At 44.5% G+C, this 18,134-nt stretch overlaps 1 protein-coding gene across 8 annotated transcripts in view; it reads right to left on the bottom strand.

Moving 5' to 3' along the window:
* TCF3 (transcription factor 3) overlaps window positions 1-18,134 on the bottom strand; it is a 161,396-nt gene that overhangs the window by 89,639 nt on the left and 53,623 nt on the right. For all 8 annotated transcript variants that reach the window (XM_073545752.1, XM_073545724.1, XM_073545733.1 and 5 more), the window contains one exon: window positions 2,920-2,992. In XM_073545752.1, coding sequence (XP_073401853.1) covers window positions 2,920-2,992 — 73 coding nt within the window. The remainder of the gene's footprint in view (window positions 1-2,919; window positions 2,993-18,134) is intronic.

Genomic DNA, 18,134 nt, shown 5'->3' with positions numbered 1-18,134 from the left:
AAATTAAAAAAAAAAAAATTGCATTTATTTTTTTTTTTCCCCTGAAGCGTCTTGTGTAATTTCCCAAGTGTTTCCCTGATGGTTTTGACCGCATGCTCTTTCTGTAGAATTTTCCCATGGTATTTTGACTTTTTTTTTTTTTTTTTTTTTTACTGTTTTCCACTAGTTTTTAGGCTATGTGCCCATGTAGCGTTTTTCATGCAGAATATTCCTGAGCGGAAACGCACTCCCTCTTCCCGGGAAAACGTATGCGTTTTATGAAGCGCTTTTGTAAGCGTTTTTGACGCTTTTGTTAAGGCTGTGTGCCCATGATGCGATTTTTAAGCGTTTTTGCTGCGATTTTCGGCGCGAAAACATTTAAAAATCTTGTACAGAACGCCCCCCATGCATTCCTATGGCATTCCGCACATGCTGTGCTAATGCTGCGCTTTTTTCCGTGGCGGAATCGCATCGCAGAAAAAAATCGCAGCATGCTCATTCTTTTGTGCGGAATCGCAAAGAATTGCCGCGATTCCGCACCCATAGGAATGCATGAGAATCGCTTACTTCCCGCATGTGGCTATGCCCACCATGCAGGAAGTTAAGCGTCTCATGTGCGGTTGGTACCCACGGTGTGGAGGAGAGGAGACTGTCCTCCAGGCCCTGGGTACCATACCCCTGTAAAAAAAAAAGAATAAAAAATAAAAAAAATCGGGGTATATTTACCTTCCGACGTCCCGCGCTGCCATCCCGGGCCTCAGTGTTCCCAGTAATGCCTTGCGGCAAGGTCCTGTAATGACAGTCTCGGGTGACTCTAGCGGTCTCGTGAGATCGCTATAGCAACGCGAGACCAACGTCATCACAGGTCTCGCAAGGCATCGCTGGGAACGCTGAGGCCGGGAATGCAGCGCGGGACGTCGGAATGTAAATATACCCTGATTTTTTATTTTTTTTAATTATTTTTTACATTCTTTCTTTCTTTTACTATTGATGCCGCATAGGCGGCCTCAATAGTAAAAACCTGGTCACACTTGTCAAACACTATGTTTGACGAGTGTGACCAACCTGTCAATCACTTTCCAAGCGATGCTTCAAATCGCTTGGAAAGTGCTTGAATATCGCGGCAAAATCACGGTAAAACTGCGCGATTTTTGGGAAGGAGTCCAGTTTTCAGTGTCCGGATTTAAACGCTACGTGGGCACATAGGAAAACGCATGCTAAAACGCTTAGGCTATGTGTTTTTGCAATACAATTGAATGTATGCGGAAACGCGTGCTTTTTTTCTGCTAAGCGTTTCCGCAGCGGAAAAAAACGCACCATTAGCAAAACATGTGCATTTTCCATTATATTACACTGGATGCTTTTCTTAAGCGTTTCTGCAGCGGAAACGCTTGTCTAAAAGTGCTGCGGAAACGCTTAAAAAACGCAACGTGGGCACACCCCGTTACACTTCACTGAATAAGAAAGAAGCTGCTACTCATTTTTCAACCAAAAAGATGGGTAAATTCTCCAGCCAAGCATCTTTCAAGCTTTTCCATTGATTTGCACTGTAAAGGGCAGAGCATCTTCTGAGCGGAAAACGCTTGAAGAATGGTCAGGTCACTTATAACCACTGGGCGTTTTTACTATTTCAGTAGATGTTTTATTTATTTTTTAAGCATCTCTTTTTTCAAAATTTACTATACTTAACACATTATTTATTGTAATGGGAGAGATGGGCAGGGGTAGGGCAAGGAGGGGGTAAAGGAATGGGTATATCCAAACCTAGGATAAAAACAGGAGTAAATGCTGTATAGTCCATTTTCTCAAAGAGAAAAAAAAAATCTGTTTAAGTAGTTATGAACATATAATTGTATTTATTTTCTTTAATAGATAATTGTAGCAACTTTATGTCCACCAATAATACACAATGTATTTACTTCTAATTACATTCCTAATAATTCTATATTTAATAAAACAAATTCTCGTATTCCAAGCCAACATTTCTTTTGCAACTGATAATTCTCCTTTTGCAAAGGAGGGATCCTTAGCAGCCACCTGAGGACTTCTCATGCTGATTTTTTTTCCCCTTTCGCTTTCCTTCTCTCCTGTGATTAGAGGGGACTAGGTGGTGCTGTGAATTCTTTACTCCATGGGGCCCAATTTTTTGAGTATTTGGGAAATCTATTGCGTCTTATGGCGTGATTAAATTCATACACATTATGTGTAGCTATTCTTTCTATGATGTCCTATTTTTGGAGGGTCTTTCCTTTCCCAATGGGATGCAATTAAATGATTTGTTACCATTATTATATGTGAGACTATATAGTTTTTTTTCTTTTGGTATATCATTTATCCCTATTGCTAGAATTGTTAATTGTGGAGAGAGTCATATTATTGTGTGTAATCTGTTGTATCAGTTGTTCCATTTTTTTTTCCATGTTTCTTTAAGCGAGGTACACTGGGCGTTTTTAGAGATTTGAAGCAGTTGAAGACTAGCCAAAGACTGAACGCCATGCACAAGTCGTTTTTACATAGAAATGCATAAGTACAATCTTTTGAGCACTCTGATATCTTTTCCAGGTAGAAACTGCCTGAAAAACTCGTCATGTGCACATAATACCCCAAGGGCAGTGTTATTACAGGAATTGTTTGGAGTCCAAAGACAGACCCGACCACCTGATGAAGATGGCACTAGTTGCTGACCTCAATGACTGGCTGCAGCAGTGATGTGAGCAGTCAACGTGTCGTCAGCGTGGCAGCCAAAACACAGACACTGGAGCAGCGACGGGGGGAGGGCGAGTACTATGCTATTTTACAAAACCAAAATAATTTGGGGTCCACTTTTCTAAAAGTGGAAAACTCCTTTAATGTAGACAATTCCAATTCAAAGAAACACAAAAAAAAAAAAAAGTAGAAAAGCACAGTTGGCAAAGTGATTAAAAAGTTTCATGTCATTACCTGATCCACCAAACTGAGTACTGGCCAGTGTTGTAGGTCTGCTCTTACCATTGGCCACAGGTAATGGGAACATCTGGAAAACAAGGCGATGGTAATTAAAAAGCAGCAATGAAATTAAACAATGTGATGTGACTAAGTATAAACATCATTAATTATCCCAAAAATTTAATTATGGTCTTATTCTGAAAGTCAAAAATGCAAACCTGTAGGATTAGACGAAAAATTGAGCTGATTTTTTAACTCTAAGTGCATTACTTCTGCCCATGGTCACAGACCGCTCCACACATTCAGCTGTGCTTTTAGACCATTTCTCCTGGATGCCCAGCACGAGAGTATGGCTACATACACATTGCATTAGTAGCATTCATTTAATCAATAGGCATGGATCAACGGCCACCATTAAAGTTTATGGATGCCACTGTATTGAAGCAGTCACAAGAACCTGATCTACAAGCAATTATAGCATTTTAGCGTTACACAATAAAAAGTTCATCAATTATCTTAAAAAGGATGCCTGCAAGACACCGAACAGTGGGCATCAGTCCTCATTCTGTCTACTATGCTACACTTCATTGTTTGTGGTATCGTACGTATGCCAGCCAGCCTGTAACGGAAAATCAGTGGGATAATGGAATCTTATGAACATGCTTAGCACATTTGCTGTGACCTTTCCAGGAGTACAAACTACATGTAGGGCAAAAATACTTGATGAAAGGCTGCATTATATGCGGTCCATCAGTTGCCTGAACAACCAGGCCAACCAAGCTAGCCAGGCTTTAGGACTAGCCCACAAAGGCTCTGCAGCCTTGCAGCACTAGGGTCCGGGGTTCAAATCCCACCAAGGACAACATCTGCAAGGAGTTTGTATGTTCTTCCCGTATTTGCGTGGGTTTCCTCCGCGGTCTCCGGTTTCCTCCCACACTCCAAAGACATACTGATAGGGAATCTAGATTGTGAGCCCCAATGGGGACAGTGTCAATAATGTTTGTAAAGCGCTGTGGAATTAACGGCGCTATATAAGTAATATAAATAAAAATAAATAGGCGACCTCGCCAACAGTAAAGCCCCCGTCTCACATAGCGGGATCGCTAGCGAGATCGCTGAAGTGTCGCCGATTTTGTGATGCAACAGCGACCTTGCCAGCGATCTCGCTACATGTGACCCGCAGCGGCGACCGCCCCCCCCGCTGTATATCGCTGATCGTGCTTGAATGTCCTGGGCCATTTTTTCATCGTTGGTGTCCCGCTGGCCAGCATGCATCGCTGTGTTTTGACGCCGATGAGCGACCTCGTTGGCGATGCAGAACTCAGGGACGCAGGCGGGAATAGTCAGAAAAGCTGCTGTGTGACAAGGTACCAACGACCGCCGAGGTCGTTATATGGATCGCTGGATCGTTGCTGTGTCGCTGAACAGATCTGCCTGTTTGGCAGCTTACTAGCGACCATGTAGCGACGCATCAGCGATCCTTACCAGGTCGTATCGCTGTCGGGATCGCTGGTGCGTCGCTATGTGAAACGTGACCCTAAGTAGACAACATGAGAAGAGAAGAAAAAGAACCACTGCCAATAGCGCACACTGAACCAGTACAAAAACAATGTTTTATTGATGCAGCAATACAATTAAAAACATAATAAAAACATATGAAGCATCCCACAATATATAACAGTGAAGTATGGCATATCACACTTATACATTATGCTGTAATAACCTGTATATCAACCATGTGGTCCAACCTCACTGCAATTAATCACAACAACCACCCCATAAACCTGCTCATGGAGACCAAGGGCCCTAATATTGCACAATCACTGCATGAAATAATTCCATGCATGTGTCCCTAAATATTCACTGGTTAGGGCACACAGGCCATAATAGGCCAACAGCAATATGGCCAATGCCCACAATCCAATATTCAATTGTACCACACAAAAATTACTCCAGAGCAACCAATAATAAGGTTGCAGTGAAAATACAGCTATAACCAAGTGGGTGCTACACCCAGGATCATACCCCACGCGTATCGCCGCAACCCATGCGGCTTCATCAGGGGAGGTGACCTTATTATCACTGCGACCTTATTATTGGTTGCTCTGGAGTAATTTTTGTGTGGTACAATTGAATATTGGATTGTGGGCATTGGCCATATTGCTGTTGGCTTATTATGGCCTGTGTGCCCTAACCAGTGAATATTTAGGGACACATGCATGGAAATATTTCATGCAGTGATTGTGCAATAATAGGGCCCTTGGTCTCCATGAGCAGGTTTATGGGGTGATTGTTGTGATTAATTGCAGTGAGGTTGGACCACATGGTTGATATACAGGTTATTACAGCATAATCTATAAGTGTGATATGCCATACTTCACTGTTATATATTGTGGGATGCTTCATATGTTTTTATTATGTTTTTAATTGTATTGCTGCATCAATAAAACATTGTTTTTGTACTGGTTCAGTGTGCGCTATTTGCAGTGGTTCTTTTTCTTCTCTTCTCATGTTTATTATTCCACTGTTGCTGCACCTAAACCTTCATTTATATATTTGTGATTGGTACAGTTGGTGCGCCCCATTTTTGTTATACCTAAGTAGACAACAAACTTGTTATATGCTGTCCTGATCAAGAGTGTACATTATTCAGACACCAGGGGATCACTCACAGGATAAATGTTTAAAAAAAAAAAAAAAGTTTCCCCACTCCTTAAAGGGAGTTTCAATCTGAGAGCAGAATAAGTATGAATAGGGACCCCGATTCCAGAAATATGTCAACTGCTGTCATTTTGATGAAAGTGATTTTACTTGCTGCAGCTGTTGAGAGATCATTACCAAGAAGCCTATATACGCCATCCCACAGCACAGCTTTAAGGCTACACTGTGCATAGGCAGGAAGCTGCCAACCAATAGCTAGACATAACTCATGTATATGGAGGGTTACATAGCAGGAGATCATCCATGAGAGGACTAGCACAGCTGTAGCTGATAAAACATTGTTATATGAAAACTACAGCAATTCAGTAAATGAATCAAAGAGTAGAAACCACAACCCTACAGAAAGCTGCCCTCAAATGGGGCATCATAAACCTGGTGACTAAGGCCTGTTTCACATTTCTGTTATTTTGACGGGAGGCAAATCCGCCAGAGCGGTTAAAAACGGATCCACCTCCGTCATGGGCTAAACAGATGCTACAGGATCAGTGTTGTATACGGATCTGCGGCCGAGAGAGAGAGATACGTTCCGGAACGCTACTCAGGGGTTAAAAGCCCTGCTCCAGCGAATCTGCCCGGCATGCGCAATATAAATTAGCGGACCGTCGCTCGGAAAAAACGTTGCAGAGTCCGTCTCATCCGCCTGGGAGACGCTAAATGTTTGACGGATCAGTCAAAAAACGGGTGGGACAGACGACCGTCAGTCAAGATCCGCCGCTAATGTAAGTCTATGAGGGGGGAAAAAAGATCCGCCCCTTTTTTAGCGAATCCGTTTTTTTCGAAAAGTGGCAGATTTTGACTGACGTAAAAAAACGGAAGTGTGAAACAGGCCTTAAGCGGCTGTTTGGGCACCTAAAGATGGGCTGTTAATATAAGATGCCCCCTGGACAATTACTTTACTGTTCTTCTAGGACAAAAGTGAAATAAATGAGAATAAAGTATGATCAGTATGGCCAATGATATAAGCCACTAACACCCCCCCTCCACCACCACAAAATGATCCCTCTGAGGTCTATGAAGAAAAAAAAAAAAAAGTAATATGAAGGGATCATGTCTGTTTCATGCAGCTAATCCTGTAGACTTAAGCTGGAGTCACACATAGCGACTTACCAGCGATCCCGACAACGATATCAACATGTCAGGATCGCTGGCAAGTCGCTATGTGATCGCTGGTGAGCTGTCACACAGACAGCTTCTCCAGCGATTAGCACAGCGATGCCGAGCGCCCGGCATCGCTGTGTTCGTTAGTGCTGATACCATAGATCCATGTCAAAAATAGAATTAAAATAAAAAATATTGTTATTCTCACCTTCCGACGTCCCGCGCAGCATTCCCGCCTCTCTCCACGCTCCGGTCCCAGTAATCCTTCGCGAGAATTACCACGATGAAGTCCGTTCTCGCGGGATCGCGAAGTCTCGCGGTCATTCTTGCAAAGGATCACTGGGACCGGAGAGTGGAGAGAGGCGGGAATGCTGCGCGGGACGTCGGAAGGTGAGAATAAAACAATATTTTTTTTTTATTATTTTACAGCTGATCGCTGGTCTCCCGCCTGTCACACGCAGCGATGCTTACTGGCCAGCGGGAGATCAGCGACGAAAAAAAATGTCCAGAGGTTTCTTGCAGCGATCAGCGATACCGGCAGGGGGGGGCGGTCGCTGATCACTGTCACACACAGTGATCTCGCTGGTGAGATCGCTGTTGTGTCACAAAACTTGTGACTCAGCAGTCAGCAGCGATCTCGCTAGCGAGATTGCTATGTGTGACGGGGCCTTAGGGTAAGTTCACAATGGTTGTTGATTTTTTTTAATGCAAATTTTCAGCTGCTTTTTACAGTACCATACCAGCAAAGCCTATGAGATTGAAGAAATCTCATACACAGTGTTTTTTTTTTTTGTTATGATGATTTCGTGCTTTGCAGCGCTTTTTTTTCTTACATAGAGCTTGTCACTTTCAGCTTTTTTTTTTTTTTTCTTCAGCGTTTTTGCAGTGTTTTTCACCAATTGACTTGAATAGTGAAAAAAGGCTGCAAATACGCAGATTGACTTTTACTGCAGCATATGTGCTGCAGAAAGGTCAAGGACAGCAGGATGTGACCTCACAGTTAGCTCCGCTACATCTAGATGGCAGGCTGCATGATGCGTCCATACGGCCTGTCATCCAGCAGAGCCGACCCGAACCCCATTCACATGAATTGGGGGGGGGGGGGGGGGGGGGAGGTCAAACAATACAGTGTTTAACATGCTGTCATATGCATGACAGAATCTGCAAAAAACGCTTCTGATTGGCGGGAAAACCATCCCTGCCGGTCAGAGAGCCGCGGTTCCCACACTGTCAAAAGACAGCGAGAGCGCTCAGCTCTGATCACAGGTATAAAATGTTATCTTTAGTCACTGGTGTGAGCTGATGGGACAACAGCTCCCATCATCTGACACCTGCTGCCACTAACAGTGAAAGCAGGAGTGGATGATGGGAGTATTCATCAGCTGGCTCCTGCGCTGTAAATAATATCAAAAAACCTGCGTGGGGTCATCTCTATTTTTGATAACCAACTAGGCAAAACTCACAGCTGGGGGCTTCAAATCTCAGCTGTCAGCATTAACAATGCTGATTATCAAGAATAGAGGGGTCCCCACGCTGTTTTTTTACATGATTTAAACAAATAATTAAGGGGAAAAAAAAAAGGTGTGGGGTCCCCCCTATTTTTGACAACCAGCCTTGCTAAAGCTGACAGCTGGAGGCTGGTATTCTCAGGCTGGTAAGGGGCCATGAATACTGGCCCTCCAGCCTAAAAATAGCAGCCTGCAGCTGCCCAGAAAAGGTACATCTATTAGATGCGCCAATTATGGCGATTTGCACGGCTCTTCCCACTTGCCCTGTAGCGGTGGCAAGTGGGGTTCATATTTGTCACCTTTGTATTGTCAGGTGACAAAGCTCCAAGGTTAGTAATAGAGAGGCGTCAATAAGATGCCCCCAATACTAACCCCATAGTTACATTGTATAAAAACAACACACCAAGAATAAAGTCCTTTAAGTGAAAAAAATGACAGACTCCTTTAATAACCTTAATTAAACAATACTTACAACCTCGCCTAATTCCACCAAAGCCCTCGTTCTCCTTTAAGAAACCAAAAATCATAAAACAACAATATCCCTCACCTCTCCATCATTCTGTCCCACGCTGTAACCAATGTCTGGGGGAGAAATAGTTTTCAACCTTGATGGTGCCATGATGTGACCATACAGGCGGAGAACCACTGGTGACTGAGCTGCTGGGAGCGCAGCATCAGTGACGTCATTGAGGCTGCGTTCCCAGCCGGCTGAACTGCAGTGAACTCTGTTGTGAGTTCATTTTTCCCTTCACCATTGAGGTCTGATGAACTCCCTCCTCTGGTGAAGGAAGGTAGTGAGACTGATTACCAAACACCTGGGCAGCTAGATGATAACTGGGTGGCTGCAATTGAGGACTGGATATAAGGCTGCCGACGCCCTTCTTCCTGGCTGGTGATTTTCCTGCTGGATTCTTGGAGACCAGTCTGATTCCTGCATCTCAAAGCTAAGTTTTTCTGCTCTGCTTTGTACTCTTCAGTTTTGTTTTTGTCTTGCCTTGTTTTTTTGGGAGTTCTGCCATCCCCGGCCGGGGGGTGAACTGAATTCCATTTTTGTCTCTGATCTATTGATCTTTTGCTCTGTCTTCAGAATATACCTGAGTGATGATATAGTCTTTTAAAGCCTAGCGACTTCAGGGCCTGTTTTTCCTATCAGTCGATTGGCTCATTTTGATAGGGTTTTTGCGGATGGCAGACAGCAGCTTTCCTATCCTGTCCTATCCTATAGTTAGCTTGGGCCCCATCATTTGCTCAACCTATCTTTCTATCTGTGTTAGTGTTTTCATCCTGCTTCACCGTCATTATATGTTGGGGGTCTGCTCTGGGGCAGTTTAGTTTTTCCCCTTTCTGTCTTTAGGCTATGTAGCTCTCCGGCTGTGATCGAGGGGTCTAGGGCACCGTAGGAACCCCCCAACGGCTACTGCTAGTTGTTGTGGATAGGTTCAGGGGTCTGCAATCCGATAGCTGCCAACCTCTCTGGTTTTTCTGGACTTAGCTGGTATTTTGTTTTTTCCTCCTTCGGTGACTCATCATAACAGAATCACCAGCCATACCGCAGATCCTAGGGTACTCAGTAGCAGGAGAGAATTGTAAAGAAAAAAAAAAAAAAAGGTCAGAATGTTTTTTTTTTGTGTGTGTGCATATTTTTTCCTCTATATCTCTGAGGCCGTAAGGTGAATTTTTCTCTCAATGGAGATGAAGCAATTGTCTGATCGTGTGGAGCAGCTCGCTGCTGAAGTGCGGGGAATTTCCGCCTATCTTGCTCATTCACATGCTGCTGAACCAAAAATTCCTACTCCTGATGTGTTTTTTGGGGATCGGTCTAAATTCTTGAATTTCAAGAATTGTAAATTATTTTTTGCCTTGAAGCCTAACTCGTCGGGGAACTCCGCGCAGCAGGTTAAAATTGTCATCTCTTTGCTGCGCGGCGATCCCCAGGATTGGGCGTCTTCTTTGAAACCTGATGATCCTATTCTGAATAATGTGAACGCATTTTTTCAAGCCTTGGGGTTGTTGTATGATGAACCTAATGCTATTGATCAGGCTGAAAAGACCCTGTTGGCATTAAGCCAGGGTCGGGATTCGGCAGAGTTGTACTGTCAAAAATTCCGAAAGTGGGCGGTCCTTACTACCTGGAATGATGGTGCCTTGGCAGCCCTCTTTCGGAAGGGTTTGTCAGAAACTGTAAAAGATACTATGGTGGGATTTCCTGTTCCCTCTGGTCTTGACGATTCTATGTCATTAGCCATTCAGGTGGATCGGCGTTTACGTGAACGTAAAACTACACGAGAGATGTTGCCACCTGTTGAACAAATGTCTGAACCTATGCAGTGTGATAGAGTTTTGTCTAGGGCGCAACGTCAGGAGTTCAGAAGGCTTAATAAGCTGTGTTTTTTTTGTGGAGATGCCTCGCATATTATTTCTGTCTGCCCTAAACGAGAGAAACGTTGTGCACACACGTTTTCTGTGGGTGGTGTTCAACCTAAGTTTCTTCTGGCAATTACTCTGATCTGCTCCTTGTCCACATTTTCCGCCAAGGCTTTTGTGGATTCAGGAGCAGCTCTGAACCTGATGGACTTGGATTTTGCTAAACGTTGTGGATTTCCTATGACACCTCTGCGGACGCCTATCCCTTTGAGGGGTATTGATGCTGCTCCTTTGGCGAAGAATAAACCTCAGTTTTGGACCCAGGTGGTAATGCGGGTCGCCCCAGACCATCAAGAAAATTGCAGATTTTTGGTGTTGCATAATTTGCATGATACCATTGTTCTGGGGTTTCCCTGGTTGCAAATCCATAATCCAGTTCTGGATTGGAAATCTTTGTCTGTGGTGAGTTGGGGTTGTCGGTGTGCCCTTAGTGATGCTCCTGTTTTCTCCACCTCTCCCCAGTCGCATGATGTTCCTGACTATTTGGCTGACTTTTAGGATGTATTTAGTGAGAATGAGTCTGCGTCTTTGCCTCCTCATAGGAGTTATGACTGTGCAATTGAGCTGAACCCGGGGTGTAAATTCCCCAAGGGTCGGCTTTTCAATTTATCTGTACCCGAGCACGAGGCTATGCGATCGTATATTAAGGAGGCATTGGAGAAGGGTCATATTAGACCATCCTCTTCACCCTTAGGTGCTGGTTTTTTTTCGTGGCTAAAAAGGATGGTTCATTAAGGCCTTGTATTGACTATCGTGCCCTCAACAAAATTACTGTTAAATATCAGTATCCGTTACCCCTGATTTCTGATCTATTCTCCAGAGTTAAAGGTGCTTGCTGGTTTACCAAGGTTGACCTCAGGGCGGGGGCGTATAATCTTATTCGCATTAAGCATGGGGATGAATGGAAGACGGCGTTTAATACTCCGGAGGGACATTTTGAGTACCTGGTGATGCCTTTTGGGCTCACTAATGCCCCTTCTGTCTTCCAGTGCTTCATGAACGATATATTCCGAGACTTTGTGGATAAATTTTTGATTATCTATCTGGATGATATTTTGATCTTCTCCAAGAATTGGGACTCTCATGTGGACCATGTTCGGACTGTGTTCCGGATTTTTGAGGGAGTATTCCCTGTATGTCGAGGGATCGAAATGCCTTTTTGGGGTACAGAGGGTTTCATTTTTGGGATTTATTTTGTCTCCGTCAACTATTGAAATGGACCCGGCCAAGGTACAGGCCATTTATGATTGGGTTCAGCCCACTTCTTTGAAGGCCCTCCAGAAGTTTTTGGGTTTTGCTAATTTTTCTGGTATTGCCAAGCCATTGACGGATTTGACTAGGAAGGGTGCTGATGTGCTGAATTGGTCTCCGGAGGCTGTTTCTTCCTTTCAGGAGCTGAAGCGAAGATTCACTTCTGCTCCGGTTTTGCGGCAACCTGATGTCTCGCTCCCGTTTCAGGTGGAGGTGGACGCTTCTGAGATTGGTGCAGGAGCGGTGTTGTCCCAAAAAGATCCTGTGACATCTAAAATGAATCCTTGTGCTTTCTTTTCCCGAAAGTTCTCCCCATCCGAACGTAACTATGATGTGGGGAATCGGGAACTGTTGGCCATGAAATGGGCATTTGAGGAGTGGAGACATTGGTTGGAGGGAGCCAAACACCAAGTCGTGGTCCTTACTGACCACAAGAATTTGATTTACCTGGAGTCGGCCAAGCACTTGAATCCTAGACAGGCTAGGTGGGGGCCTTGTTTTTCACACGTTTTGATTTTGTGGTCTCTTTTCTTCCGGGCACTAAGAATGTCAAGGCAGACGCCCTCTCTAGGAGTTTCCTTGCCGATTCTCCTGTTGTGACTAAGCCTGCTACCATCTTAGGCGAGGGGGTAGTTCTTTCTGCCATCTCGCCCGATTTGAGACGTGCTCTGGAAGAGTTTCAGGAGGACAAACCTGAGCGTTGTCCCAGTGGAAAGTTGTATGTTCCTGACCAGTGGAGGAAGAGAGTGATGTCTGAAGTTCATTGCTCTGCATTGGCTGGTCATCCAGGTATTTTTGGTACTAGAGATCTGGTGAGTCGGTCTTTTTGGTGGCCCGCCTTGTCTCGTGACGTCAGGAATTTTGTGCAGTCCTGTGGGACTTGCTCCCGGTCTAAACCTTGTTCTCGCTCTAGTGGGTTGTTGATGCCTTTGCCGGTGCCCAGGAGGCCATGGACCCATATTTCAATGGATTTCATCTCTGATATGCCTGTCTCTCAGAGAATGACTGTTATTTGGGTGATTTGTGATAGATTCTCTAAGATGGTCCATCTTGTACCACTCCCTAAGTTGCCATCTTCCTCTGAGTTGGTGCCCTTGTTTTTGCAACAGGTGGTTCGCTTGCACGGGATTCCTGAGAACACTGTATCTGACAAGAGGAGTTCAGTTTGTGTCTAGATTTTGGAGGACTTTCTGTTGCAAGCTGGGAATTCAGTTGTCCTTCTCTGCGTTTCACCCTCAGACCAATGGGCAGACGGAGAGAACAAACCAGACTTTGGAGTCGTATTTGAGATGTTTTATTTCTGCCGATCAGGATGAGTGGGTTTCATTTTTGCCCTTGGCCGAATTTGCTTTAAATAATAGAGCTAGTTCTGCCACTTTGATGTCACCTTTTTTTTTGTAACTTTGGTTTTCACCCTTGATTTTCTTCAGGGCAGGTGGAGCCTTCTGCCTGCCCAGGTGTTGACACTGTGGTGGAGAGAATGCACCAGATCTGGGACCAAGTATTGATTAAGTTGTCTCTCTCCCAGGAAAAGGCCCAGCGGTTTTCCAACCGGCGTAGGACCGTTGGTCCCCAGTTTAAGGTGGGTGATATGGTTTGGTTATCATCAAAAAATATCGCTATGAAGGTGGCTTCTCCTAAGTTTAAGCCTAGATTTATTGGACCTTACAAGATTTTGGAGATTATTAATCCGGTCTCTTTTCGGTTGGCTCTTCCTGTCACATTTAAAATTCATAATGTGTTTCATAAGTCCTTGTTGAAGAGGTTTGTTGAACCAGTAGTTCCTGTGGTGTCACCTCCTGACCCTATATTGGTTGAAGGTAACATGGAAAATGAGGTAAAGATACTGGTTTCCCGTCTGGCTAGACGGAGACTCCAGTATTTGGTTAAGTGGAAGGGTTATGGTCAGGAGGATAATTCCTGGGTCTCTGCCTCTGATATTCATGCCGAAAGATTGGTGCGTGCCTTTCATCGGGCTCACCCGGATTGCCCTGGTGGCATGGATGAGGGTTCGGTGACCCCTCCTCAAGGGGGAGGTACTGTTGTGAGTTCATTTTTCCCTTCACCATTGAGGTCTGATGAACTCCCTCCTTTGGTGAAGGAAGGTAGTGAGACTGATTACCAAACACCTGGGCAGCTAGATGATAACTGGGTGGCTGCAATTGAGGACTGGATATAAGGCTGCCGACGCCCTTCTTCCTGGCTGGTGATTTTCCTGCTGGATTCTTGGAGACCAGTCTGATTCCTGCATCTCAAAGCTAAGTTTTTCTGCTCTGCTTTGTACTCTTCAGTTTTGTTTTTGTCTTGCCTTGTTTTTTTGGGAGTTCTGCCATCCCCGGCCGGGGGGTGAGCTGAATTCCATTTTTGTCTCTGATCTATTGATCTTTTGCTCTGTCTTCAGAATATACCAGAGTGCTGATAGTCTTTTGAAGCCTAGCGACTTCAGGGCCTGTTTTTCCCATCAGTCGGTTGGCTCATTTTGATAGGGTTTTTGCGGATGGCAGACAGCAGCTTTCCTATCCTGTCCTATAGTTAGCTTGGGCCCCATCATTTGCTCAACCTATCTTTCTATCTGTGTTAGTGTTTTCATCTTGCTTCACCGTCATTATATGTTGGGGCTGCCTATTGCTTTGGGGTCTGCTCTGGGGCAGGTTAGTTTTTCCCCCTTTCTGTCTTTAGGCTATGTAGCTCTCCGGCTGTGATCGAAGGGTCTAGGGCACCGTAGGAACCCCCACGGCTACTGCTAGTTGTTGTGGATAGGTTCAGGGGTCTGCAATCCGATAGCTGCCAACCTCTCTGGTTTTTCTGGACTTAGCTGGTATTTTGTTTTTTCCTCCTTCGGTGACTCATCATAACAGAACTCCCCGCTAGCACCGAGAGAAAATCGCATGGTGCAGAGGGCAGTTCACCCCAGTTGAAAATGCACCGTGCGACTTTCACACAGTGCTTGCGGGGATCTCACTGCAGTAACCCCACATATATAAACCCCACTTGCCACTGCTACAGGGCAAGTGGGAAGAGCGAGGCCAAGTGCCAGAATTGGCACATCTTAGATGCGCCTTTTCTGGGGCGGATGAGAACTGATGTTTTTAGCCCGGGGGGGGGGCATGGCCTAGGCTATTAACATCAGCCCGCAGCTGTCTGCATTGCCTTTGATGGTTAATAAATCTAGGGGGACCCTACATCACTTTTTTTTTTTTGGGGGGGGGTTCCCCATTTTAATAACCAGCAAAGCCTAAGTATACAGTTGTGAGCTGATATTAATAGTCTGGGAAGCTCCATGGGTATTACCCCCTTCCCAGGTTATAAACATCTGCCCCCAGCCATTGGTTTTCCCTCTGCCGGTTAAGAAAATTACGCGGGAGCCCACACCATTTTTTTCAGAAAAATATTTATTATATACAGTGCCTACAAGTAGTATTCAACCCCCTGCAGATTTAGCAGGTTTACACATTCGGAATTAACTTGGCATTGTGACATTTGGACTGTAGATCAGCCTGGAAGTGTGAAATGCACTGCAGCAAAAAAGAATGTTATTTCTTTGTTTAATTTTTTTTTAAATTGTGAAAAGTTTATTCAGAGGGTCATTTATTATTCAACCCCTCAAGCCACCAGAATTCTGTTTGGTTCCCCTAAAGTATTAAGAAGTATTTCAGGCACAAAGAACAATGAGCTTCACATGTTTGGATTAATTATCACTTTTTCCAGCCTTTTCTGACTATTTAAGACCCTCCCCAAACTTGTGAACAGCACTCATACATAGTCAACATGGGAAAGACAAAGGAGCATTCCAAGGCCATCAGAGACAAGATCGTGGAGGGTCACAAGGCTGGAAAGGGGTACAAAACCCTTTCCAAGGAGTTGGGCCTACCTGTCTCCACTGTTGGGAGCATCATCCGGAAGTGGCAGGCTTATGGAACTACTGTTAGCCTTCCACGGCCTGGACAGCCTTTGAAAGTTTCCTCCCGTGCCGAGGCCAGGCTTGTCCGAAGAGTCAAGGCTAACCCAAGGACAACAAGGAAGGAGCTCCGGGAAGATCTCATGGCAGTGGGGACATTGGTTTCAGTCAATACCATAAGTAACGTACTCCACCGCAATGGTCTCCGTTCCAGACGAGCCCGTAAGGTACCTTTACTTTCAAAGCGTCATGTCAAGGCTCGTCTACAGTTTGCTCATGATCACTTGGAGGACTCTGAGACAGACTGGTTCAAGGTTCTCTGGTCTGATGAGACCAAGATGGAGATCTTTGGTGCCAACCACACACGTGACGTTTGGAGACTGGATGGCACTGCATACGACCCCAAGAATACCATCCCTACAGTCAAGCATGGTGGTGGCAGCATCATGCTGTGGGGCTCTTTCTCAGCCAAGGGGCCTGGCCATCTGGTCCGCATCCATGGGAAGATGGATAGCACGGCCTACCTGGAGATTTTGGCCAAGAACCTCCGCTCCTCCATCAAGGATCTTAAGATGGGTCGTCATTTCATCTTCCAACAAGACAACGACCCAAAGCACACAGCCAAGAAAACCAAGGCCTGGTTCAAGAGGCAAAAAATCAAGGTGTTGGAGTGGCCTAGTCAGTCTCCTGACCTTAACCCAATTGAAAACTTGTGGAAGGAGCTCAAGATTAAAGTCCACATGAGACACCCAAAGAACCTAGATAACTTGGAGAAGATCTGCATGGAGGAGTGGGCCAAGATAACACCAGAGACCTGTGCCGGCCTGATCAGGTCTTATAAAAGACGATTATTAGCTGTAATTGCAAACAAGGGTTATTCCACAAAATATTAAACCTAGCGGTTGAATAATAATTGACCCACACTTGTATGTTTAAAATTTATTAAAATTTAACTGAGCAACATAACTTTTTGGTTTGTAAGATTTATGCATCTCTTAATAAATCCTGCTCTTGTGTGAAGTTTGAAGGCTCTAACTTATTTGCATCTTATCAAACCTGCTAAATCTGCAGGGGGTTGAATACTACTTGTAGGCACTGTACATGTACAGTAATTTGCACACACTGTACTAATTGTATTGGTCACTGACATCTATATATCTACCTATCCTATTTGTATTTACTGTCTGTAATCCATCTCTTCTATCCTGTCGGCTCCTGCAGCAATTTTACACTACGCGGCTGCTGAATTGTCGGCTTTTCTTCTATGTAATAGTTGTCACTCACATCTATATATCTATGTATTCTATGTGTATATATCTATTCTAACCTGTCACGCTGTGATTATATTGTATGCGGCACATGATTTACTGACTTTTCAAAGGATCTAGAAGTATGGTTCTACAGGAAGTAGCTTTTTTTTTTTCCCTCTGGGGGCACTTAACTTTATCAGCATGCACAAAGACAAAGGTTAGTCCCAAAAACGCATTAAAAAAAACGCACCAAAAATGCAAAAAAAAAAAAAAAACCACCATAAAAGCACCTAAGCATACATTTTTGCCGCAGCTTCTTTCCTGCCAATAAATCTGGTGTTGTTGCACAAAAACAAAAAAATGCAGCAAAAACGCAGAGTGTGAACTTACCCTAAAGGTGGCTAGACACATGCACAACTGTGTTATTAAATGGGGAGAGGTAGGAAAGTCAATGCCCAACACCTCTGCCGGGGGGGGGGCCCATTTCTCATGAATGCAAAAGGATCAGGCTTCTTGAAATCTGCCCTACCTCCACCACATTGGTAGGTGTTGACGCAAGCCAATACACTTTATAGTTGGCCAGTGGTGCAGAAATACTCGGTTCAACAGACACTCAAGCTAATGTGTATGGCCGCATAAAAAAAAAAACAACAATATATAGGAGTTAATTATCAGCAGACCATTGACAAACTGGCTAAATATGGTGACGTCTACAAAGAACCTGATAACCGTGGCAATTTTATTGGAGAGCTTGCCATCTCTGCACCCTTCAACAGATGGTCTCACTCATTCTGGACTTCTGCTTTGTATATTGCACTTATTTCCCACAGTTCCTAGTCACGACTGCTTCTGACCAGATTAACTGGATTTTGAAATTTCATCCTGCATTTTCTCCATTTATGCCATCAATCCCATGATGCCTTCCAGGGAATGGCGCTGGTCTCGGCATAAGAGGTATTCTTACAACGTGCACTGACAATGCGCCCTTTTGCTGGTTTGTTACCTCTGATCTGAGCCAGTGAGAGCGCTCAGTGACCAGAATCTACTGAGCATAAGTCAGAATTGACAATCAACGCATGC

The sequence above is a fragment of the Dendrobates tinctorius genome, unplaced genomic scaffold, assembly GCF_039654945.1.
Source record: "Dendrobates tinctorius isolate UK_male_01 unplaced genomic scaffold, ASM3965494v1 ptg000011l, whole genome shotgun sequence".
Taxonomy (NCBI): domain Eukaryota; kingdom Metazoa; phylum Chordata; class Amphibia; order Anura; family Dendrobatidae; genus Dendrobates; species Dendrobates tinctorius.
The sequence above is the reverse complement of the archived record's forward strand: the minus strand, read 5'-3'. Positions and strand labels throughout refer to the sequence as shown.